The 19969-nt window shown below is 35.0% G+C and overlaps 1 protein-coding gene across 1 annotated transcript in view; it reads right to left on the reverse strand.

The window, feature by feature from the left end:
• Positions 1 to 3093: 3093 nt before the first annotated feature.
• The window catches only part of RIPK2 (receptor interacting serine/threonine kinase 2), a 31433-nt gene continuing 14557 nt past the window's right edge, over positions 3094 to 19969 (reverse strand). The window contains exons 5-11 of the mRNA XM_046012691.1: positions 19327 to 19376; positions 18324 to 18485; positions 13009 to 13094; positions 8291 to 8380; positions 7335 to 7428; positions 5558 to 5713; positions 3094 to 4962 (exon numbers count right to left, since the gene is read on the reverse strand). Coding sequence (XP_045868647.1) covers positions 4625 to 4962; positions 5558 to 5713; positions 7335 to 7428; positions 8291 to 8380; positions 13009 to 13094; positions 18324 to 18485; positions 19327 to 19376 — 976 coding nt within the window. The 3' untranslated portion in view covers positions 3094 to 4624. The remainder of the gene's footprint in view (positions 4963 to 5557; positions 5714 to 7334; positions 7429 to 8290; positions 8381 to 13008; positions 13095 to 18323; positions 18486 to 19326; positions 19377 to 19969) is intronic.

A 19969-nucleotide genomic window follows, 5' to 3' on the forward strand; every position in this document is an offset into this window, starting at 1 on the left:
CATGTTCCTTTTTAATATTTTAATGTACTCACCTCCCAAATCCCCCCCAAAACTGTGCTTACATTGAAACACACATTTTGGATGAAAAAATAAGCCAAGTCTTTAAGAATTGACCTGGAAATAGGGATTATTTGGTGCAATTTATAGATTACATAGTCTTTTACAATATTATATAACACTTTAAAAATATTTCCATTATATTCATCAATGAGTAGGGGCATGGTTCTATCTAAATAGTGATGATTAGCTGAGCTTTGTCAAGTTGAAGGGAGGAAGCCTGTGGCATTCTGTACTTTTCCTTGGCCCAGTACCATTCAACATTTTAATTAGTAACTAGGATGAAATTACAAAAAGAAACTTTGTCAAGTTTGTGGATGGCAAGCTGGGAAATTCCAGATTTAGGAATCAAAACTATACTGAGTGGTTGGAACTAGAATGAATTTCAAAAAATTAAGAGGGATAAAGGAGTAGTGTTATATATGGACCAAAAACCCAACTCAGCTTCAAGTATAAAAAAGGAGAGATAAGGCAAAACAGCATAGTTACAAAAGAGAGAGGATTTTTAGCTCATTTTAAATATCAACTACGTAATGTCATGTGACTGTTAAAAAATAGGCTTTTAATATATTACTTACAGGAGGAAGTATCCCAATTGTGCTGATAAGACACAATAATCCATTTGCAATGGATTGCAATTGCACAATAATCCAATAATCTAATCCAATAAATGGATTAGAAGTATAATATGCAGTTATGGGTACCATACTTTGAAAGAAATACAGACCATACCTATAAATAGCAATTGAAGGAAGAAGGGATTACTTTGAAGTAAAAAAATAAAAGAAAAAAAAAAGCCATCAGGAATAGAAGAGTTGTCTTGTGGGGGAGGGAATAGATGTACTTTACAGACTATCCCAACGTCTGGAACAAGGACCAATAGATACATACAATAGGGAAATAGATTTTTAAAGCAATGTAGGAAAACCTGACAGAATTGTCTAGACATGGACACTGCCTGAATAGGTAATAGGCTCCTCTAATATCAAGAAAAGTTTTTGATCATGAGATACTTGTCTATCTAATGTCTTTAAGGAGTTTAAGGCATAACCATGCATAATTACTCCTGGCAACTTAGAGATCAGAGATGCATTAATTCTGTGACATCAAATTTTAAAAGGCGGGGGGGGGGGGGGTTGCCTGGGTGGCTCAGTTGGTTGTCTGCCTGCCTTCAGCTCAGGTCGTGATCCCAGAGTCCTGGGATGGAGTCTTGCTTGCGGCTCCCTGCTCCATGGGCAGTCTGTCCCTCTCCCCAGCTCATGTGCACACATGCTTTCTCTCTTGCAAAAATAAAAATAAAACCTTAAAAAACATTTTAAAGATTAGGGACACCTGGGTGGTTCAGTTGGTTAAGCAACCAAATCTTGATTTTGGCCCAGGTCATGATCTCAGTGTCCTGGAATCGAGCCCTGCATTAGACTCTGAGCTTGGCAGAGAGTCTACTTGGGCATTTTCTCCCTCTGCTTCTCCCCTGATTGTGCTTTCTGTCTCTAAAAATTTACTTATTTATTTTAGGGAGGGTGGGGGCAGAGGGAGAGGGAAAGAGAGATTCCTTAAGTAGACTCCCTGCCAAGCTTGATGCAGGGCTCAATTCCAAGATCCTGAGGTCATGATCTGAGCAGAAATCAAGAGTCGGATGCTTAACTGACTGAACCACCCAACTGTCCCTTTAAAATTTTTAAAAGATTGAAATTTGTAACAAGAGTAAAGGCAGCACAATTTTCGAGGAAAAGGATAAGAAGGTACAGACAAATCAAGCAAAGGAATTTCATTTTTAAAAGAAATCTGGGTGTTTCCAATTGGGGAAAAATACAAAGGGTCCAGGGAAGAAGGAGTGGAAAAGAGGAGATTGGTAACTGGGCTCTGAGAAATGGAATTGAGACTATAGAGAAGAAACATTTCTAAAACCAATGACATGTTTGTGAGGATGGCTTCACGCGAAAGATTACTGATTCTCCTGTTATTCTAATTGATCATAATTTTTCTTCATAAATTAGGGAATTAAGTATTTAGGGTGGAGGAGGGTGAGCAGAGGATTAATGACAGACGAAGAAGATAAAAACCAGCTCCTACGCTGGATACTGCCACTGTCACTCCCCAGTCTTTCAGAGTGATACCAATTTCTTCAGTATAACTTTCAGCAAATTTAGTCTTGTTTCTTGTCTTGTCCCACATCAGCTCTGTCTTCTGCTGTCATAATTCGAGTTTTTGTCCCTTTCTTAAGTACTTCTTTAAAAAGCTGAGTGGTAGATTCAATCTACTGATCTGATTATCATGTCTAAATAATCTTTCCAAATTATAAAACATGTCTATAATTGTTTTGAAAATTCAAGTAAGTACAAAAGAAAAAGTTAAATTTCCTAATCAAACCTCAATTCTGAACTATACATCCTGAAGACAAATGTAGCAAATGGACATAAGGAAAACAGTGTGAACCTAGAGGGAACTTAGTTTATGCATAATTCTACTGCATTTTTTAAAACAAAGAGTCTCAAACTTTAGCATACATAATGGCCTGGATGGTTTGTTAAAACAGATTTCTGAACCTTACTCCCTTTGATTCAGGTTTGAGATAGGGGCCATGAATCTGCATTTCTCACAAGCTCCAGCTGATGCTAATGCAGCTGCTCTCTGGCCTACACTTATGGGTAAGATTCTATGCATTTCATTCTTTTGGATCCTACTGTAAATGAAACCATTATGTTAATTTCCTTTTCAGATTGTTCACTGCTGGTATACAGAAACATGACTGATTTTTGTGTGTTTATTTTAAACCCTGTAAATTACTATGAATTAAACTTTGTTGAATTAAAAAAAAAACACTGCAAAGAATGCCATTTTCAGATTATGCAGTACTATCTAATTAAAAAAACCCCAATAACTACAGGTTATTAGGTTTCTTCCTTGAGTGACAATCTTAATGTCATCCTTGTACTACTTCTATGATTGCTGTCACACTCATGTACTACCTATACTACAATTTAGTATTTCTGATGTCTTTTTATTTGAATATTATAAAATAAAACATAGTATAAATACAAAATTAGTACCACTTGTCATATGTAGGTCATTTTCAAATAAAATACAATTTAAAAAACAGTAAAATTCTTGCTAAATATTGTTTCTAAAGTTCTGAAGCCTATTCTTTTTCTTAAGAAGAGGGATTAAAAGATGACAGCACAACTGTGACATTCTCCTTTACTTAATTAGAAGGTTCAAGGAAGAACGTAAAGAACTTCCTGAGTATTTGACTTAAATGTTACTTAGTGCTGTGTCTATGTACTACCTAGAAACAAACCCAACTTCTCAACTTATTTCCCAAATTAAATCTTTATTCTAACACTTTAAAAATAAGAGATATGATAGATAACTCATATACTTAATTGGTTTCCATTTTTCCCTACTAATTTCCATATTTCTCAGAGACATGGTAATGAGGTTCCAAAGGTTACTGTCAAGTTCCAAGTGAAGATTAAAATACTTATTTTATAATTTTAATAAAATATTTAATTGCTCCAATCTCCTTTTTTTAAATACTGTGCATCTGGTGCTTCTTGAAAGTTTGTTTAGAATTTATCCTGCATCATAGTTATTGCTGACATTACTAATAAACATTTTCAGAAGAGGAATTATGCCTTGTTGTTGAGCAAAAAATAACTCATGCTATATTGCTTTGGCTAAACTTGGTGAACAAATTAAAAAAATTTAAAAAGCAGCCTTGATATTATGTGGCAATTAAAAAGAATGAGTTAGATTTATACATGATCTGGAAGGCTGCACATGATGCAATACTGAGTGCAAAAATTAGGTTGTAATATGATGTATTATAATATTATTAATGAAAGACCCTCTCTCTCCCACATGAGTGTATACATATGAGTAGGAGAAGGGTGTAGAAAGATAAACATGTAGAAAGATAAACATTGTGCTGTTCACTTTTGGTTACCGTGGCTGCTAATTGAGGTCAGAAATGAGGGTAGAAACATGTATTGAAAGATTAATTTTTTCTTCATATACTTTGCATCATTTTACTTTCAAAACACTTTTTTTAAAGAAGAATTCAGTGAATAAGATTTAAAAATGTAATCTGGATAACAAAGTTTAATGAACAACCTTTTGGAGAGGATCTGAACTAGCAGTATAGGTTAGAAATGCTGTACTAGCTCTAATTTAAATATAAAGGCTACATTTCCAAAAGCCTAACTGCATCTTAGACAAGTAATAAATAACTCATAAGAAAGTGAGTATGAAAATGGCTTCCATGAGAAATGCACGACACCTTAAGACATTGTTATATACAAGAATATAATTATTACAGTTAAAAAATAATTTCAATTAACCAGAGACAAACAATTGAACTCTTGTAGCAAAATGCAGACTTTCCAATATATTAATTAAAAAAAAAAATACTACAATGTCATGGAAGAAGACTAATATTTACCTGAAGAAGAAACTTCATTAAAACTTCTAATACTCATGTGGATTTTATAAAAACAACATGATAAAGGCAACAGAGATTAAAAAATACCCTTTTATAGAATGATTTTTCTTCTTGAAAAAGAGTCACTTATGAGCTTTTATTTTGAAATAAATATAAAGATTGTGATCGAGAAACCACAAGTATTTCCGGGTAAGGTTGAAGACCCATTTGCTTGTTATCTTTCAACTTTTGTACTATAACTTTAGCAAATTCTTCTCCTTGGATGTCAGTGGTGTCCAGTAACTGTCTGACTTTTGAAGTCCTTGTAGGTTTGGTACTAATGAGTTCATAGTCCTCCTTCATGATCAAGTCCCTGGACAGAAGAGCGTCTAGTGACTGGTTAAGGCAGGCTTCTGTCATTTGGCTCACAATGTCTTCCCTTTTACTCTGGATCCACTGTTGGGCTATGCCAGGCTGTAATCGCTCTGCAGAAGAGCAAGGCATGACAAATCAGTTGAGGACAGATATATAGCTATGAGTAAAATGGGATGAACAAAGAAATAATAAGGAATAAAACCCTTAATTTTCTATGATTGTGCAATATGGAATGCAAGTATTTTGGGGGATGCTGTTAATATTCAGGAAACACTCAGATATTTGGGTTATCTCTTTTCTCTTCAGTTTCCTTCCCAGAAAAATCCTTTTTATATGCTATAAATCCACGGGGGCAAAACCCAATCTATGTTATAGATATATATTTTTTAATATAAAGGATACCAGCATAATTTTTAAATAAACATAACTTCACCTTTAGGTTTCTAAAGTAAGGTTATTTAGGTTATTAAGTCATACCTCCTTTTAGCATTCCCTCCCTAGATAGATGTTGATGGAATACCATGTGGACCTATTATCACATGTCAGCCCTCATCTCTCATAGGACTGGAAGTGCCTTCCTACTTAAGAAGGTATATATTTATCACATTGAAGAAATAAAAACAAATAAAACTTATTGCATGGCAAATCTACTGAATATATAGTTGCAAGATAAACAGCATCATTTACAAAGTATTAAATATTTACCCAAATTTCCCTCAGCTGAGAGTGGAGTTATCACTGCTAAAGAGCCTGGGGTGGTCTTGTGATCACAAAATGTCCTCTTCTGAACTGCAGAAATGTTACTACTGCAACTGTGATTTACTGGATAGTGACACAGTGTAGAAAAGTCTTGAGTTTTTCCTATAAAACACAGTATCTTCATTAGGGGTAGAACAGTCCTTAGCTATTTCTATTAGCTAAAATATCAACATCTGGATCACACAAAGGATAGTATTCAGTGTCTTTAAATTTTCATTGTTATTAAAGCTGGTTCATAAATCTAATGCCACAATATATTTTAGAACAAAAATGCATTTATAATGAATGTTTTTACCATACTTCTGTCTGTGCTTGTCTGTTTTATGTATATTACAAATTGTGAAATTTTACTTCTTCACATAATTCTGTATTTCTTCTGTGTCTTCTTCCTCCTTCTGTACTTTAAATGTGTCTTCTAATCTATTTATGATGTGTCGTTCTACACTCTTCCTTGGTAATCCTATTCAACCTCAGGGCCTCAACTGTCACCTCTCTTCTCAAATCTATGTAATTAAATCTCCTTTCTTCATTGAGATTTAGTCTTACATTTTCAACAGTCCACTAGACATCAACCTCGTATGTGCTGCTAAGCACCTCAAATTTGAAAAAAAAAATTAAAAACTTAATTATTCACTTAACTCTGAAACCTATTTCAACTATTTCTGTTAATAGCACCAATGTTCTCCCAATCACCAGGCTTGACAACTTGTTTAGCTCTTTTTTTCTCTCTTCCTTCCTCCAGGTAGAAAGCTATACATTCCTTTAGTGTGTCCTCCATTACATCTCTCTTATCATTTCTCCCTTCTTGCACTCTGGATCAGGTCTCATAACCTCTCATGTATATTATTGGAACAGACTAACAGTCTACTCATTGGTTTCCCCACCTCCATTTTCCTTTCCTTCCAAAATAGTCTACATATTCTAGCCAGGATGAATCTTCCTAAAGCAAAAAATTTTTATCATGTCACACCCTTGCTCAAATATTTGCAACAGTTGCTCCCTACACAAGTGAGCAGCCCGAATAGTTCAGCCAAGTGTTAGAATTTGTGATGGTATTGACCTTTTATCTCCTTTCATTCATCCTCTTTACCAGCTAAACCCAACTACTCACTGTTCTCTGTGTTTTCTTGCTTCTGTGCCTCTATGTTGTTCCTTTTGCCTGGAATGCCCATCTTTATAACTATAGGTCCAACCTTCGGTCAGAAACAATTTCTTCATGATGACAACATGGTGTAGTGGAGTGACATGAAAATATTTATCAAAAGACCTGGCTTCGAGTCTTGGGTTTGCCAGCTACTAACTATGTGATCCAGGAAGTCTTGATCTTAAAAATCTGTAAAATGAGGAATATCTCCCTCACAAGGTTGTTGTGAAATGCTTTGTAAAAATGTTACTTTTTCAAGTGTATTATCATAACTGTACATCCATCTCTTCTACAATATATCACTTCTTTCTCATACTCTGGTTACTTAGAAACATTTCTCTTCTCTTAGATTTTTTTAAATATCTTTTCACTGAGTCTAACACAATGCCTTCAACATTTTAGTGTATTTGTGGAACATCCCACTACTATTTTCACAAGTTAAGATTCTATCACTTTTAAAAAATGAATTATGGCTGCAGCTGAAAGACATGTTCCAAACAAACCATGACTACTTATCCATAATATAGTCTTAAAAAAAGGGAAAATTTGCAAGTAATACTGACTGAAAAATTTACATACTAGATAAAAAATCATTTTCTTGAGGAGCTGACAGGGACTTTGAGGCTCTAGTAGAATCACTACTTTCATGAAGCTGAGAGGATCCACACGATTCCTAAAGTAAATAGAAGATAAATGATTTTGGTTAATAGAAAATCATTTTCAAAGTTATACAGCCTTAATTTCTAAATAGTTCTTTTTTTTTCCTCTGTATTTTTTTTTTAAAAAAGATTTTATTTATTTGACAGAGATCACAAGTAGGCAGAGAGGCGGGGGGGGGGGGGGGAAGCAGGCTCCCTGCCGAGCAGAGAGCCGCATGTGGGGCTCGATCCCAGGACCCTGAGATCATGACCTGAGCCGAAGACAGAGGCTTTAACCCACTGAGCCACCCAGGCACCCCAATTTCTAAATAGTTCTTGATTTTGGTTTACTATAAAAAAGAATAAAAATGGTTACAACTTATACCTTACAAAATTAAAGAAACATATATAACATAGCAAGTCTTATATATTCTCTGAATTATTAATTTAAATATGAAAGAATGCTACTAAAGAAATCTTTCTTTTTAGATAGCCATGGAAATGGCATTTTCCTTTCATTAATCATTGTTAAGAGGAAGGACAAAGCAGTACTATAGCTAGTTCCCAAATGGATAAGAAGGCATACATATAATGGTAAAAATGTAATCAGTGATTTGCCTAAGAACCCACTGGAACACCACTCATTATATGAAATGATGACAGGGAGTAAAGTTAATGGCAAACAAAGGAGCAAGGACTATGTATGATTCAATGAGATGAACAGTGGTGTGAAAATGAGGAGTGTTGGATTTTGAAATGGAGATTGCTATTGGCCACCAAATAAATCCTAAAATCTCCTGGGGCTTTAGCTTCCACATGTAAAGGAAGGAATTAAGACTAAATTATTTTTCATTTTCTTCTCACATTTTGAGTTTGTCAACATAATTTTTTTTTTACCTCCTGTGGTCCATGAGTTATAGGTGTATTCAGAGATGAGTCCATTTTCTTCTTGTCACATAAGGGAATAGTGCTCAAAGTACTCTGTAACTGGAATTAATACATTTAAGTCCTTTAGTTGGAGGTGATTAGGAAATTATGTGAGTAAAATACAACCTGCTTAACATACTTTACATGTTTATATAAAATCAATGAAAAGAAAAGTTAAATCATTTGAGAATATAATATATAACCAAAGGTAGAAACAGTATACAACAGGGGTAATAACTTTAGAGAAACAGACTTTGAATCCTGCCTCATATTAACTGGTTACCTTGAACAAATTTATCTTTAAAGATGGACTAATACTGGGATGTCTGGTGGCTCAGCTGGTTAAGCATCTGCCTTTGGGTCAGGTCACAATCCCAGAGTTTTGGGATCGAGCCCTTCATCAAGCTCCCTGCCCAGCTGGCAGTCTATTCCTCATTCTTCCTCTGGCTCCTCCGGCCCCCAGCTCCTGCTCTCTCTCTTGCTCTCAAATAAATAAATAAAGTCTTAAAAAAATAAAAAAGATGAACATGCAGGACTGTTTCAGAGATTAAGTGAGATAATGAATATACTGTGTTTGGTACAAACTAAGTACTTAATAAATTTCAATTTGTGTAAGTATATGTGTCTACCCTAATTTTTAAGTATTTATTATATTTTGGGCACTGTGCTGGTAAATATAGGTATTATTTCATTTTATAGATAAGAAACTGAGGGCTAAACTAAAGGATACAGAGTGTCCTTATGGAATGATGGGGATCATGTAGCCAATCAGGTCAGGTTTAGAATCCCAGGATACCTAACTATTGGATTTTAGGCATAAGACTTACTCTCAGTTTACTGATTTGTAAACTGGAGATAAGAATACCTATTTTGCAGGATCACTGTAAGGAGAATTATAAACAAAAAAGTCCTGATATTACTTAGTAAGCATTCAATAAATGCTAGCTATTAAAGCAGGTGATTTATTTATATGCTATACCTCTATTAAAATCATTTAGTGATATACTCCTGTCTCTATAAACCAGTCAGATTAAGCTGGCTTCACTAGTGAGTGATTTAAAAAACAAACCTGTCAGTATGCTTTTCGTCTCCAAGCCAACATGTCATCCGGTTTATAGAACTTTAGAAATTGGTGGGTGCTACACCCAGCCCTCCATTATTCATACTTATGACTGTCTGCTCCATTACACGGGTAAGGAATTTTAGAAGAAAAAAAACCACTATTCATCTATATATACAATCCACCTAGCACAGTACTTTGCACAAAGCTGTCCAATGAGCATCTGTTAAATACATTTTTATGTGAGCCTTTAGAATTATTCTTTGGATCTGTCTCTGTTAGATACAGTTTTTCTGTGCTTTTAAATTTATTGAAACACTTGTGATAATGTGATATCCTTGAATAAGTAACATCGTTTTTATAACTGATGATATGATAACTGAAATTATTTATGAACTAGTAAATCAGCCCCTAGAAAGAAGTGAAATGGAATATTAAGGAAAAACTTTTGCTTCAGGTTTTACTTTTTAAGATATAGGAAACGCTATCTGTGAGAACATGAATTATGGGACCTGATTCAAAGAACTGAAAAAAATGTAGGAACCTCAAACAAAACAAGTCACCCTAACTGGTGATCTGTTTTCAGAAATTCCTTCTTTCCTCCCTCCCTCCCCCCTCCCTTTCTTTTTTTAAAAGCTTTTATCTATTTATTTGACAGAGAACAGGAGCAGGGGTGAGGGACAGTAAGAGTAAAGGGAGGAGAAGCAGGCTCCCTACTAGGCAGAGGACCTGAGGCCAGCTCCATCTCAGGACCCTGGGATCATGATCTGAGCTGAAGACAACACTTGACCGAAGGCACTTCGGTTAACTGACTGAACCACCCAGAAGCCCTGGGTTTTTGGAAATTTCTTTCCTTTAAAGATTTTATTTATTTATTTATTTGAGAGAGAGAGAGAAAGAACCTGGAGCAGACTCTGCAATAAGTGCAGAGCCCAGTGTGGGGCTTGATCTCATGACCCTGAGATCATGACCTGAGCCAAAATCAAGAATTAGGTGCCCCCAGAAACTTCTTGATGAAAAATCTTATTATATTTATATTCTACTCCTGGCCCTGGCATTAGCTAGCCGTGTAGAGTGTTATGTAACTTTCCTATACTTCAGCTGTCTTATTTATAAATAGAGATGATATTCTTCCCCTACCAGGTTCACAGAATTGATACAGAATTTTTTTAATAGGAAAAAGATTAAAATTCTGAGTAAAAACAATACAGCTACTTAAGAACAACAAAGAAAGTAATTTTTTTTTAGTAATTTAGCAATGCTATTATTAAATGGTATTCAGGTATTTGAAAATATGTACTTTAAACTATTTTATTTAAAAATCGCTGGGTGTTATATGCAATCAATAAATCATGGAACACTACATCGAAAACTAACGATGTACTGTATGGTGCCTAACATAACATAATAAAATAAAATTAAAAAAATAAAATTCTACTACAAAAAAAGAGAAAAAAATAAAAAGCCTAAATTTCTCCTAAAAAACCAAGTTTTATTTATTTATCTATTACAAGCTTTTATTTATTTATTTGACAGAGAGAGAGAGATCACAAATAGGGAGAGAGGGAGGCAGAGAGAGACGGGGAAAGCAGGCTCCCTGCTGAGCAGAGAGCCCTATGTGGGGCTCCATCTGAGGACCCTGAGATCATGACCTGAGCTGAAGGCAGAGGCTTAACCCACTGAGCCACCCAGGCACCCCCAAATTAGCAATTTTAAATATAGATCCTAGTTTTTTGCAATGATGTGGATAGGACAAGGAGGTATTACGTTGAGCAAAATAAGTCAATTAGAGAAAGACAATTATCATATGATTTTACTGATGGGGGAATTTGAGAAACAAGGCAGAAGACCATAGCGAAAGAGAGCTAAAAATAAAACAAGATGAAACCAGGGAGGGAGATAAACCGTAAGAGACTCATAGTTATAGGAAACCAACTGAGGGTTGCTGGAAGGGAGAGGGGTGAGGCGATGGGGTAAGTGGGTGATGGTCATCAAGGAAGACATGTGATGTAATGAGCACTGGGTATTATATAAGACTGATGAATCACAGACTTGCCCCTCTGAAACCAATAATAAATTATATGTTAATTAATGGAATTAAAATTTTAAAAACTGGGGCAGCTGGGTGACTCAGTCCTTCAGCATCTGCCTTTGGCTCAGGTCATGATCCCAGGGTCCTGGGATCCAGACCCATGTCAGGCTCCCTGCTCAGTGGGAAGCCTGTTTCTCTGTCTGCCACTCTGCCTGCTTGTGTTCCCTCTCTTGTTGTCTCTCTTTGTCAAATAAATAAATAAAATCTTAAAAAAAAATTTTTTAAACAATAAAAAAAATATAGATCCTAGTTTTAAAGTTGTTTGGGGACAAAAAAAAAAAAGGAACTGGAATGGTTTTCTTCCATTTTATAACCAAGAAGACAAATTCTTCTATCCACTTTTGTCTTAGCAGAAGAAGAGATAGTTGTAAGGAGAGAAGAGAGAACTGAAAGATAAAACAAAAGAAACCCAAAACAAAAAAACCCGAAAACAACAATATATATGTGTGTATATATATATTACAGAAGTTTGTAGCTATTAAGAATTGGAGAGATTGATGCTCTAGAAAAGACTACCTACTCAGAAGCAGGGAGGTCACTGAAAAGTTATCAAAAGAATTAAAACACAGTTCTCTAGTTCTTAAAAAAAAGGCACTAATACTGACACCATCAATTTTTAGTTTGGCTAAAGGTGGTTGTTTCTTCATTCATTTCCCTTTTAAACTACAGGTCATGTCAAAAGAGCAATTACACTGCAAGACGCAATCAATGTCATTTAATGATACATAAACTGTAGACTATGCTTGTTCACAACTCGAGACTTTGGTTAATCAGTGGTTATTTTTATTATTATATCTCAGATGTAACTTAATGAAACTCAGCAAGTGTTCAACTATGCTTACTTTGTCCCTAAAGGACAGTAGTTGCTTTTTAAACAAATTTTTGATAATATTAAGAAAAACCTTGCAGTAATAGGTCCCTTCAATTGTTCTATTCTACAAAAGCCAGAACGAGTAAATAAGACAATTGTTCTAAGTAATTCACATAAACTGTTACTTTGATTTATGTAACATAGAGAGTTTTTGAGTAGGAAAGTAAAACAAAATAAAATAAAGCATTAAAACTATACATCTTGGCCTCAATTATTAATACAATTCGACAGCTTAACTTGGCAATAAATCTTAAAAAAAACCCAAGAACACTGAATAAAAAGAAGCATAAGAACCCAGACTTCTATTACACTGTATATACGAAACTTTAGGTTAAGAAATATAGGTTAAAAAACCCTAGTGATTTAGGGCATTCATCATACATAATGGGCATTCATTACACATTTTAAACTTATATTTAACATATGGCAGTTCTGGAAATGCCTCTGAAATCTAGAAGTGGCCATCAGACTGAAATGGAAAAGCTCTTTGGTGACAGAAAAAACAGTATTCATAGTCTCTATTAAACTCTATCACCCTAATACTGTAGAGCCTGTATGTGTGAAAAATATTTAGATAAAAACTAAATTAAACTATGCTGAAAATCTCCATGAATAATATATGATTGTTTTAAATTCAATTTCTACTATTTCAGTTAGCAATTTACCTTTGTTTTCTTTAGCTGAATAACAGCTTCAAGAAAAGTTATCTCTTCAAATGTCCTCAGAACTGGTTCAAGTTCTATTAAACATTCTAAATAAGAAAAAAAAAGTTATTTGAGTTTGCTCTAATCATTAAATTGCAAAATATAAATGCTAATAGTTCCCTGATAAGGCCCTTGCTCAATTTTTCCCCAAACTGATGACATTCAACCCTCTTAGGAGCCTCTATTATATGAATAAAAATAGAAATATACATCAAGGAATACATTTGAGAGTCTAAAAATAAACCCTTATAGTATGGTCAATTACTTTTTAACAAAGTTGCTGAGGCAATTCAATAGGAAAAGGATTTTTTCAACAAATTGTGCTAGGACAGCTAGATATCCAATAAAAAAAGACAAATTTAGACTCTTACCTAACACCATACAATGAATTAACTTGAAATGGATCATCACTGAAATGTAAATATAGGAGAAAATATTCACTGCCTTGGGTTAGGCAAAGAGTTTTTAGATATGACATTAAAAACAGGATCCACAAAGAATTTTGATAAATGCACTTCAAAAACATTGAAAACTCTTACACTTCAAAAAGCTGCTATCAAGAAAAATGAAAAGACAAGCCCCAGACTGTGAGGACACTTTTCATATCATGTATCTGCGAAAGGACTTGTATCTAGAATATATAAAGAATAATTAGGCAACCAAATTTAAGAATGGGAATGTAACATGATGTAGCCATTTTGGAAAACATTTGAGAGTTTCTCAAAAATGAAAGATAAGGGCGCCTGGGTGGCTTAGTGGGTTAAGGCTCTACCTTCAGCTCAGGTCATGATCTCAGGGTCCTGGGATTGAGCCCTGTATAGGGCCCTCTTCTCAGCAGGGAGCCTGCTTCCCCTGTCTCTCTGCCTGCCTCTCTGCCTATTTGTGATCTCTCTCTCTGTCAAGTAAATAAAAAAAAATCTTTAAAAAAAAATAGGTATAATTAAAAAAAAAAAAGAAAGATAAATTTAGCGTACAACCCAGCAATTCAACTCATTGGTAGCAATGTAAGAGAAATGAAAACATGTTCACACAAAGACTTGCATATGAATAGCTAGAGCAGCATTATTCATAATAGCCAACAAATAGAAATAATCATAATTACTACTACAACTACTATAATAATCTATGAACTTCTTGCTGAAAGGAGAGGTTAGGGCTCCATATACAAAAATGAGCATGACTAACATATGGATGGTATATAAAGCCATGGTCTGGACTGGATTATCTAGGGGGTGAATAAAGATAGGATACAGACAGTAAAAGGCCCATGTTAGAGCTCTAAGGCACTCCAACAGTTCAGAATTGAGTAGAGGAAGAGAAAGAGATTGAGGAAGAGAGAATACTAAATCGTGTAGCCTCTTGTATCTTGAAGCCACCAGAAAGAAAATTTCAAGGAAGGAATCATAGTCGTGTCTAATCTTTTGAGAAGCAAGTAAGATAAACAGGATTTTCTAAAATTGCCATCCTTGGTAATTCCAACAATGTAGCTTTAGTGGAGATATGAAAACAGAAGACTGATAAAAGTTTGTTAAAGCCTGAATTAGAGGGAAAGCAGCAGAGACAAGAAGTATGGACAATTCCTATACGGTGTTTAGATTTGAATGGGAGCTGAAAAATGAGGTGGAACCTGAAGTCAACATATGAAGTCATGTCTCCCCTCCCCCATAAAGATAGGGGATAATAATGGAATACATCTGTGTGATAGCTGAATAATCCAGTAGACAGGCTGAGACTGGTACTATAAGAGTAGAGAAAGAATACAAAGGAACAGAAGCTGGAGAGGGTTTGGGAATGGTATTCAGAGCACAAGTAGTATGTTTACATTTATGTAAATATATGACACTTTTTTCCCCTGTAAATGAGATAAGGCAGGAAAGATGGTTACAAGTACAACTAAGATTATAGATCTGATGGTGAATCTATGAGATAGCAGTACTCTCTCATGGTTTCTATTTTCTTAATGTAGTGTGAAAACAGGTGATCAGCTCAAAGGAAAGATGGAGTGTGGGGTGCAGCAGGTTTAAGAAAGGAGGGTAAGTTATTACCCCGTCTTCTTTTCCTAAGCTTAGAATCTATCAAAAGCTGTGAATAATGATAAATAATGATCAAAGTACCAACATTTACTACTGACAATGGTAACAATTTACCATTAGATCTGTAGCCAATGGGCTTGGAAAGAGTTCACAGCTTTACTCAGCCACAGGCCTCATTTACTTCCACATGGGGGAGCAGAAAATATGCATCCTTTAGACAGGCTGACTTCTAAAAGAAGGAAAAAACTGAGAAGGGGGACCAGATAAGCATGCTCAATTTTTCTCCAAAATTAACAAATGAGGTAGGTCTGAGGAAGATTGCTGAGGGACACACAGAAGCTGGAAATGTTCTTCCTATACTCTCCTTCTTGGGAACTGAAATGGAATTTCATCTTTACCTTGGGACCATAAAGAATGGGCCTTAGGTATCTCCTACAATAGTACAAGATGATCACTGACAACAAGGAAGCAATTCTTAAACTTTTAGGTCTCGGGATTCTCCGAAATTATTGACTATCCCAAATAGCTTTGGTATGTGTGTGTCATATCTACTGACGCTTACTATATTACAAATTAAAACTGAGAAAAATTTAAAACATCAGAATAATGAGAACATATTCCATTATTTGTTGAAGCAATGAAACCATTATACCTCATTTAGTCTTTGGAAAAATCCACTACAGACTCATGAGAGAATGAGAATTAAAAAAAATAATCTTAGTATTTATTATTTTGAAGAGTTTTTGATTTTGTGAATTCTTCTGAAGTCACAGGGATCAACCACCCCAGGGGTCCTTATACCATACCTTCAGAACAGCTGATATATAAAAATGGAATAGTACATGCATTTGAGAAGTGTAACACAATTGCTAAGTAGTGTTTAGTGTCCAGTTCTGGCCTTTATTTATTTATTTATTTATTTTAAAGTTTTTATTTATTTGATAGAACATGCAGGAGCATGGGGAGGGCCAGAGGGAGAAGCAGACTCCCCACTAAGCAGGGAGTCTGATGCACCAGGCTTGATCCCAGGACTCTGGATTATGACCTGAGCCGAAGGCAGATACTTAATGCTTAACCCACTGAGCCACCTACGCACCACAGCCATTAGTTTAAAGAGAAACCAATAAGTAACTCCCACTTCTGGTCAAGATGTAGCAACAGGGTTTGATTTGCCACTCTGCCTAAAACCACCAAAAAAGCCAGACAAAATACATAAAACAGTGGTCTTCAAAATACAAGATACCAGGCAACAAAGGACAGTGATCACTGAGAGATGGGAAAGAAATCGGGTGAGCCCTATGACTGCCCACACTTACTGTGTTGAGAGTTTCTAGCTGCAGCTTAAGAGGGAAGTGAAGTGGAGTCTCACTTCTCAAGTGAGTGGAAACTTAACTGAAGAGATGGGGCTGGGAGTCTGGGTAGACCAAGGCAGATAGAGTTCATAGGGCAGTGTCAGAGAGGGGAGTCGTATACAGAGAACTCTGTGATCTGCAGAAGGCTTCTTTTAAGTATTTAGCAGTCAAAGCAGTGTAAAGTCAGAAAGCCAAAAGTCAAAGTCTTAATCAAAACCACAGTGAGATACCACCTCACACCAGTCAGAATGGCTAAAATTAACCAGTCAGGAAATGACAGGAGTTGGCGAGGATGCAGAGAAAGGGGAACCCTCCTTCATTGTTGGTGAGAATGTAAGCTGGTGCAGCCACTCTGGAAAACACTATGGAGGCTCCTCAAAAAGTTGAAAATGAAGCTACCCTACAACCCAGTAATTGTACTACTGGGTATTCACCCTAAAGATACAAATGTAATGATCTGAAGGGGCATGTGCACCCGAATGTTTATAGCAGCAATGTCCACAATAGCCAAACTATGGAAAGAATCTAGATGTCCATCAACAGATGAATGGATAAAGAAGATGTGGTATACGTATACAATGGAATACTATGCAGCCATCAAAACCCCCGAAATCTTGCCATTTGCAATGATGTGGATGGAACTAAAGGGTATTATGCTAAGTGAAATAAGTCAATTAGAGAAAGATAATTATCATATGATCTCACTGATAAGAGCAATTTGAGAAACAAGACAGATCATAGGGGAAGGAAGGGAAAAATGAAACAAGACGAAAGAGGGAGACAAACCGTAAGAGATTGTTAATCTCAGGAAACAAACTGAGGGTTGCTGGAGGGGAGGGGTGTGGGAAGAATGGGGTGGCTGGGGGATGGAATTGGGGAGGGTATGTGCTATGGTAAGCACTGTGAGTTGTGTAAGACTGATGAATCACAGACCTGTACCCCTGAAACAAATAATACATTAAATGTCAATTAAAAAAAGAAAAGAAGAATAGGGAAAAACCTGGAAGTCTGTAGAAAAGTAAGTAAGGCCCAATAGTATGATCTTCAGGGAAGCTAGAATTTTTAGAGAATGGAAAAGAAATGAATATTTGGAAGTGGCACTAGGTACAAAGGAGACAGATAACCTCCCACATAGCTCTGAGAAATAAGAAATAAATTGTGAATCCATTATAACACCTTTTGATTTTTTATATATAGAACTAATGAGGATTGGACACAAATTTTGAATAAAATGTACATTTCATTGCTTTTTTAGTTAGAAAGATAATTCCCCAGTTTGTGGCTTATCTTTTCACTTTTTCTTAATAGCATCTTTTGAAGTGCAAAAATTTTCAGTTTTTTCAAAGCTCAATTACCAATTTTTTCATGGATCTTGTTTCTGATGTCATATATAAGAGCTCTTTGATTAACACAAGGTCTTAAAAACTTTCTCCTGTGTTTACATTTAGATGATGATCTGTTCTACCTCTGAAATAGATCTTAATTCTATCTAATTTTTCTATCTCAGATTGCCACCTTAATTAGTAAACTCTTGCTAGAGTCTCCTAGGTGGTCTCTTTGCTTCCACTCCAATCCTTCTCCAGTCAATTTTCCACACAGCAACAAGAGTGATTTCTCCAAAACAAATGAGATGTCATTTCCATAGAAACAGACTTTAATGATGTTCCACTACACTTGGAATACATTTCTAACCTTTTTATGATAGCCAACAGCCCCTCCTTACCTCTCCAATCTCATCTTATAAAATAAAAACAGGAACTGAATTTAAAAAAAAACAAACAAACTTTAAGCTTGCCAATCTAACTTGTGTAATTTTTCAAGGACTATTTTATTCATAGTATATTCACTATTTTTGTAATTCTAAAGGCCCAGACTAAAACTATACACTCACTTAAGAAAGATGGTCTTTCATCTGGATTTTGTGCCCATCCACTTTCTATTAGAGAGATCATAAGTGTTCGATGAGGTATATCAAGTGGCAAACTTTCTTCATTAGTGTTAGGTCGATGTCCTTGTGATACACTATACATGATCTGCAAAGGATTGGTGACTTCTGTCAAAACAAATATATTTTATTCATTAGAAATATATTATGATTTAATACATTACTTAAATACCTTCTAAAGTCAACCAAATGAAAATGAGGGAAATTTAAAATCTTAGGAATAATGCATTACCCCCCTTTTTGTTAAAGACATATATATATACACACATATATAACCCAGCAGACTCGTATGCCTCCTGTGGTGGAGTTTATAGCCTCACCTCACCTCATTAATTTTAAGCTTGGTCATGTATCTGATTTGGCCAGTGGAACATGAATAGAGCACAGCTCAGCAGAACTGAATGGAACCCAGCACAGCCAAGAATGGCCACTCACATCTAATGTGAGTGAGAAACATATGTTTATTTTGTAAGCTACTGAGATTCTGAGGTTATTACACAGCAAGTTGACCTATATAATCCTCCAAATAAAGAAATGGACAGTGTTATCAGAAAACTTAAAAAAAATTATTCTTCCTTGTTTGTTATAGAAGAAACATTAAATTTTCAAATAAAGAGTTTTATAGCTGGAATGAATCTAAGAAATAAAAATTTAAAATTTTCATTTTGCAAATAAAAAAGAAATGAAGACTCAAGAGATTTAGTGGCTTGATCACAGGGCTAATTACTGTCAGAACAAGAATTAGAACCTACATTTTTCTAACCCTTATTCTAGTACAGTTTCCAATATACAGTGGATTCAGAACTGATAAATTGTTATGTTTTTATAGTGTGTTTTCCACAAATGCATGGTAGGCATTTTTAAAACAAGATGGGATTTATTTAAGTAGTTCTGGATATGGCCTACCAAGGTGGCATCATCTAGAATAAGGAAATGAAAGTACATTTACCTTCAAAAGGCTGTTTTCTGGATAAGACTTCCCACATGATCACTGCATAGCTGTTTAAGATAAAAATATACATACAGGACAGTATAAACTAACTATATATAATAAACTAAAAGAGCACTGATTTTAAAAGCTGACTGTGGAGATATCATTTTTGCAAGTAATAAGGCAGCGAAATACTATATAAAGAATCACCGTACACAATCAAAGTGATGAATGTATATATACAATTTTGTTCTAAAAGGGAATTAATTCAATTTGAAAAATTAGCAAATTACTATAATAAAAATTTGAAGTTATAGGCAAGGATAACTTGTTGTGGATGATTCTTAATGACCTCTAATTACATGGTTCTATGATTCATACAAAACAAAGAGCAATAAAAAAGATGGTCTCATGTAGCCCTATTCTGTTAACTTTTTTTTTTTTTGGTCTAAGTATTGTCTCCTTTGGTAATGTTAAATGTTAACCACACTATTTTCCTCCCTCCTCCATCAATGTCACATAAGATAAAAACCTTTTAGTCCTATATTATAAATTGACAGGATGATAAGATATGCTTCAAATTTTTTCAAGGATGTAGAAGTGGCTTAAAGCAAGGCATCTTTAATTTGAAAAATATTAACCCCTGTGGTCTCTACTTTAT

Source organism: Meles meles, chromosome 1 (genome assembly GCF_922984935.1).
Source record: "Meles meles chromosome 1, mMelMel3.1 paternal haplotype, whole genome shotgun sequence".
Taxonomy (NCBI): Eukaryota; Metazoa; Chordata; class Mammalia; order Carnivora; family Mustelidae; genus Meles; species Meles meles.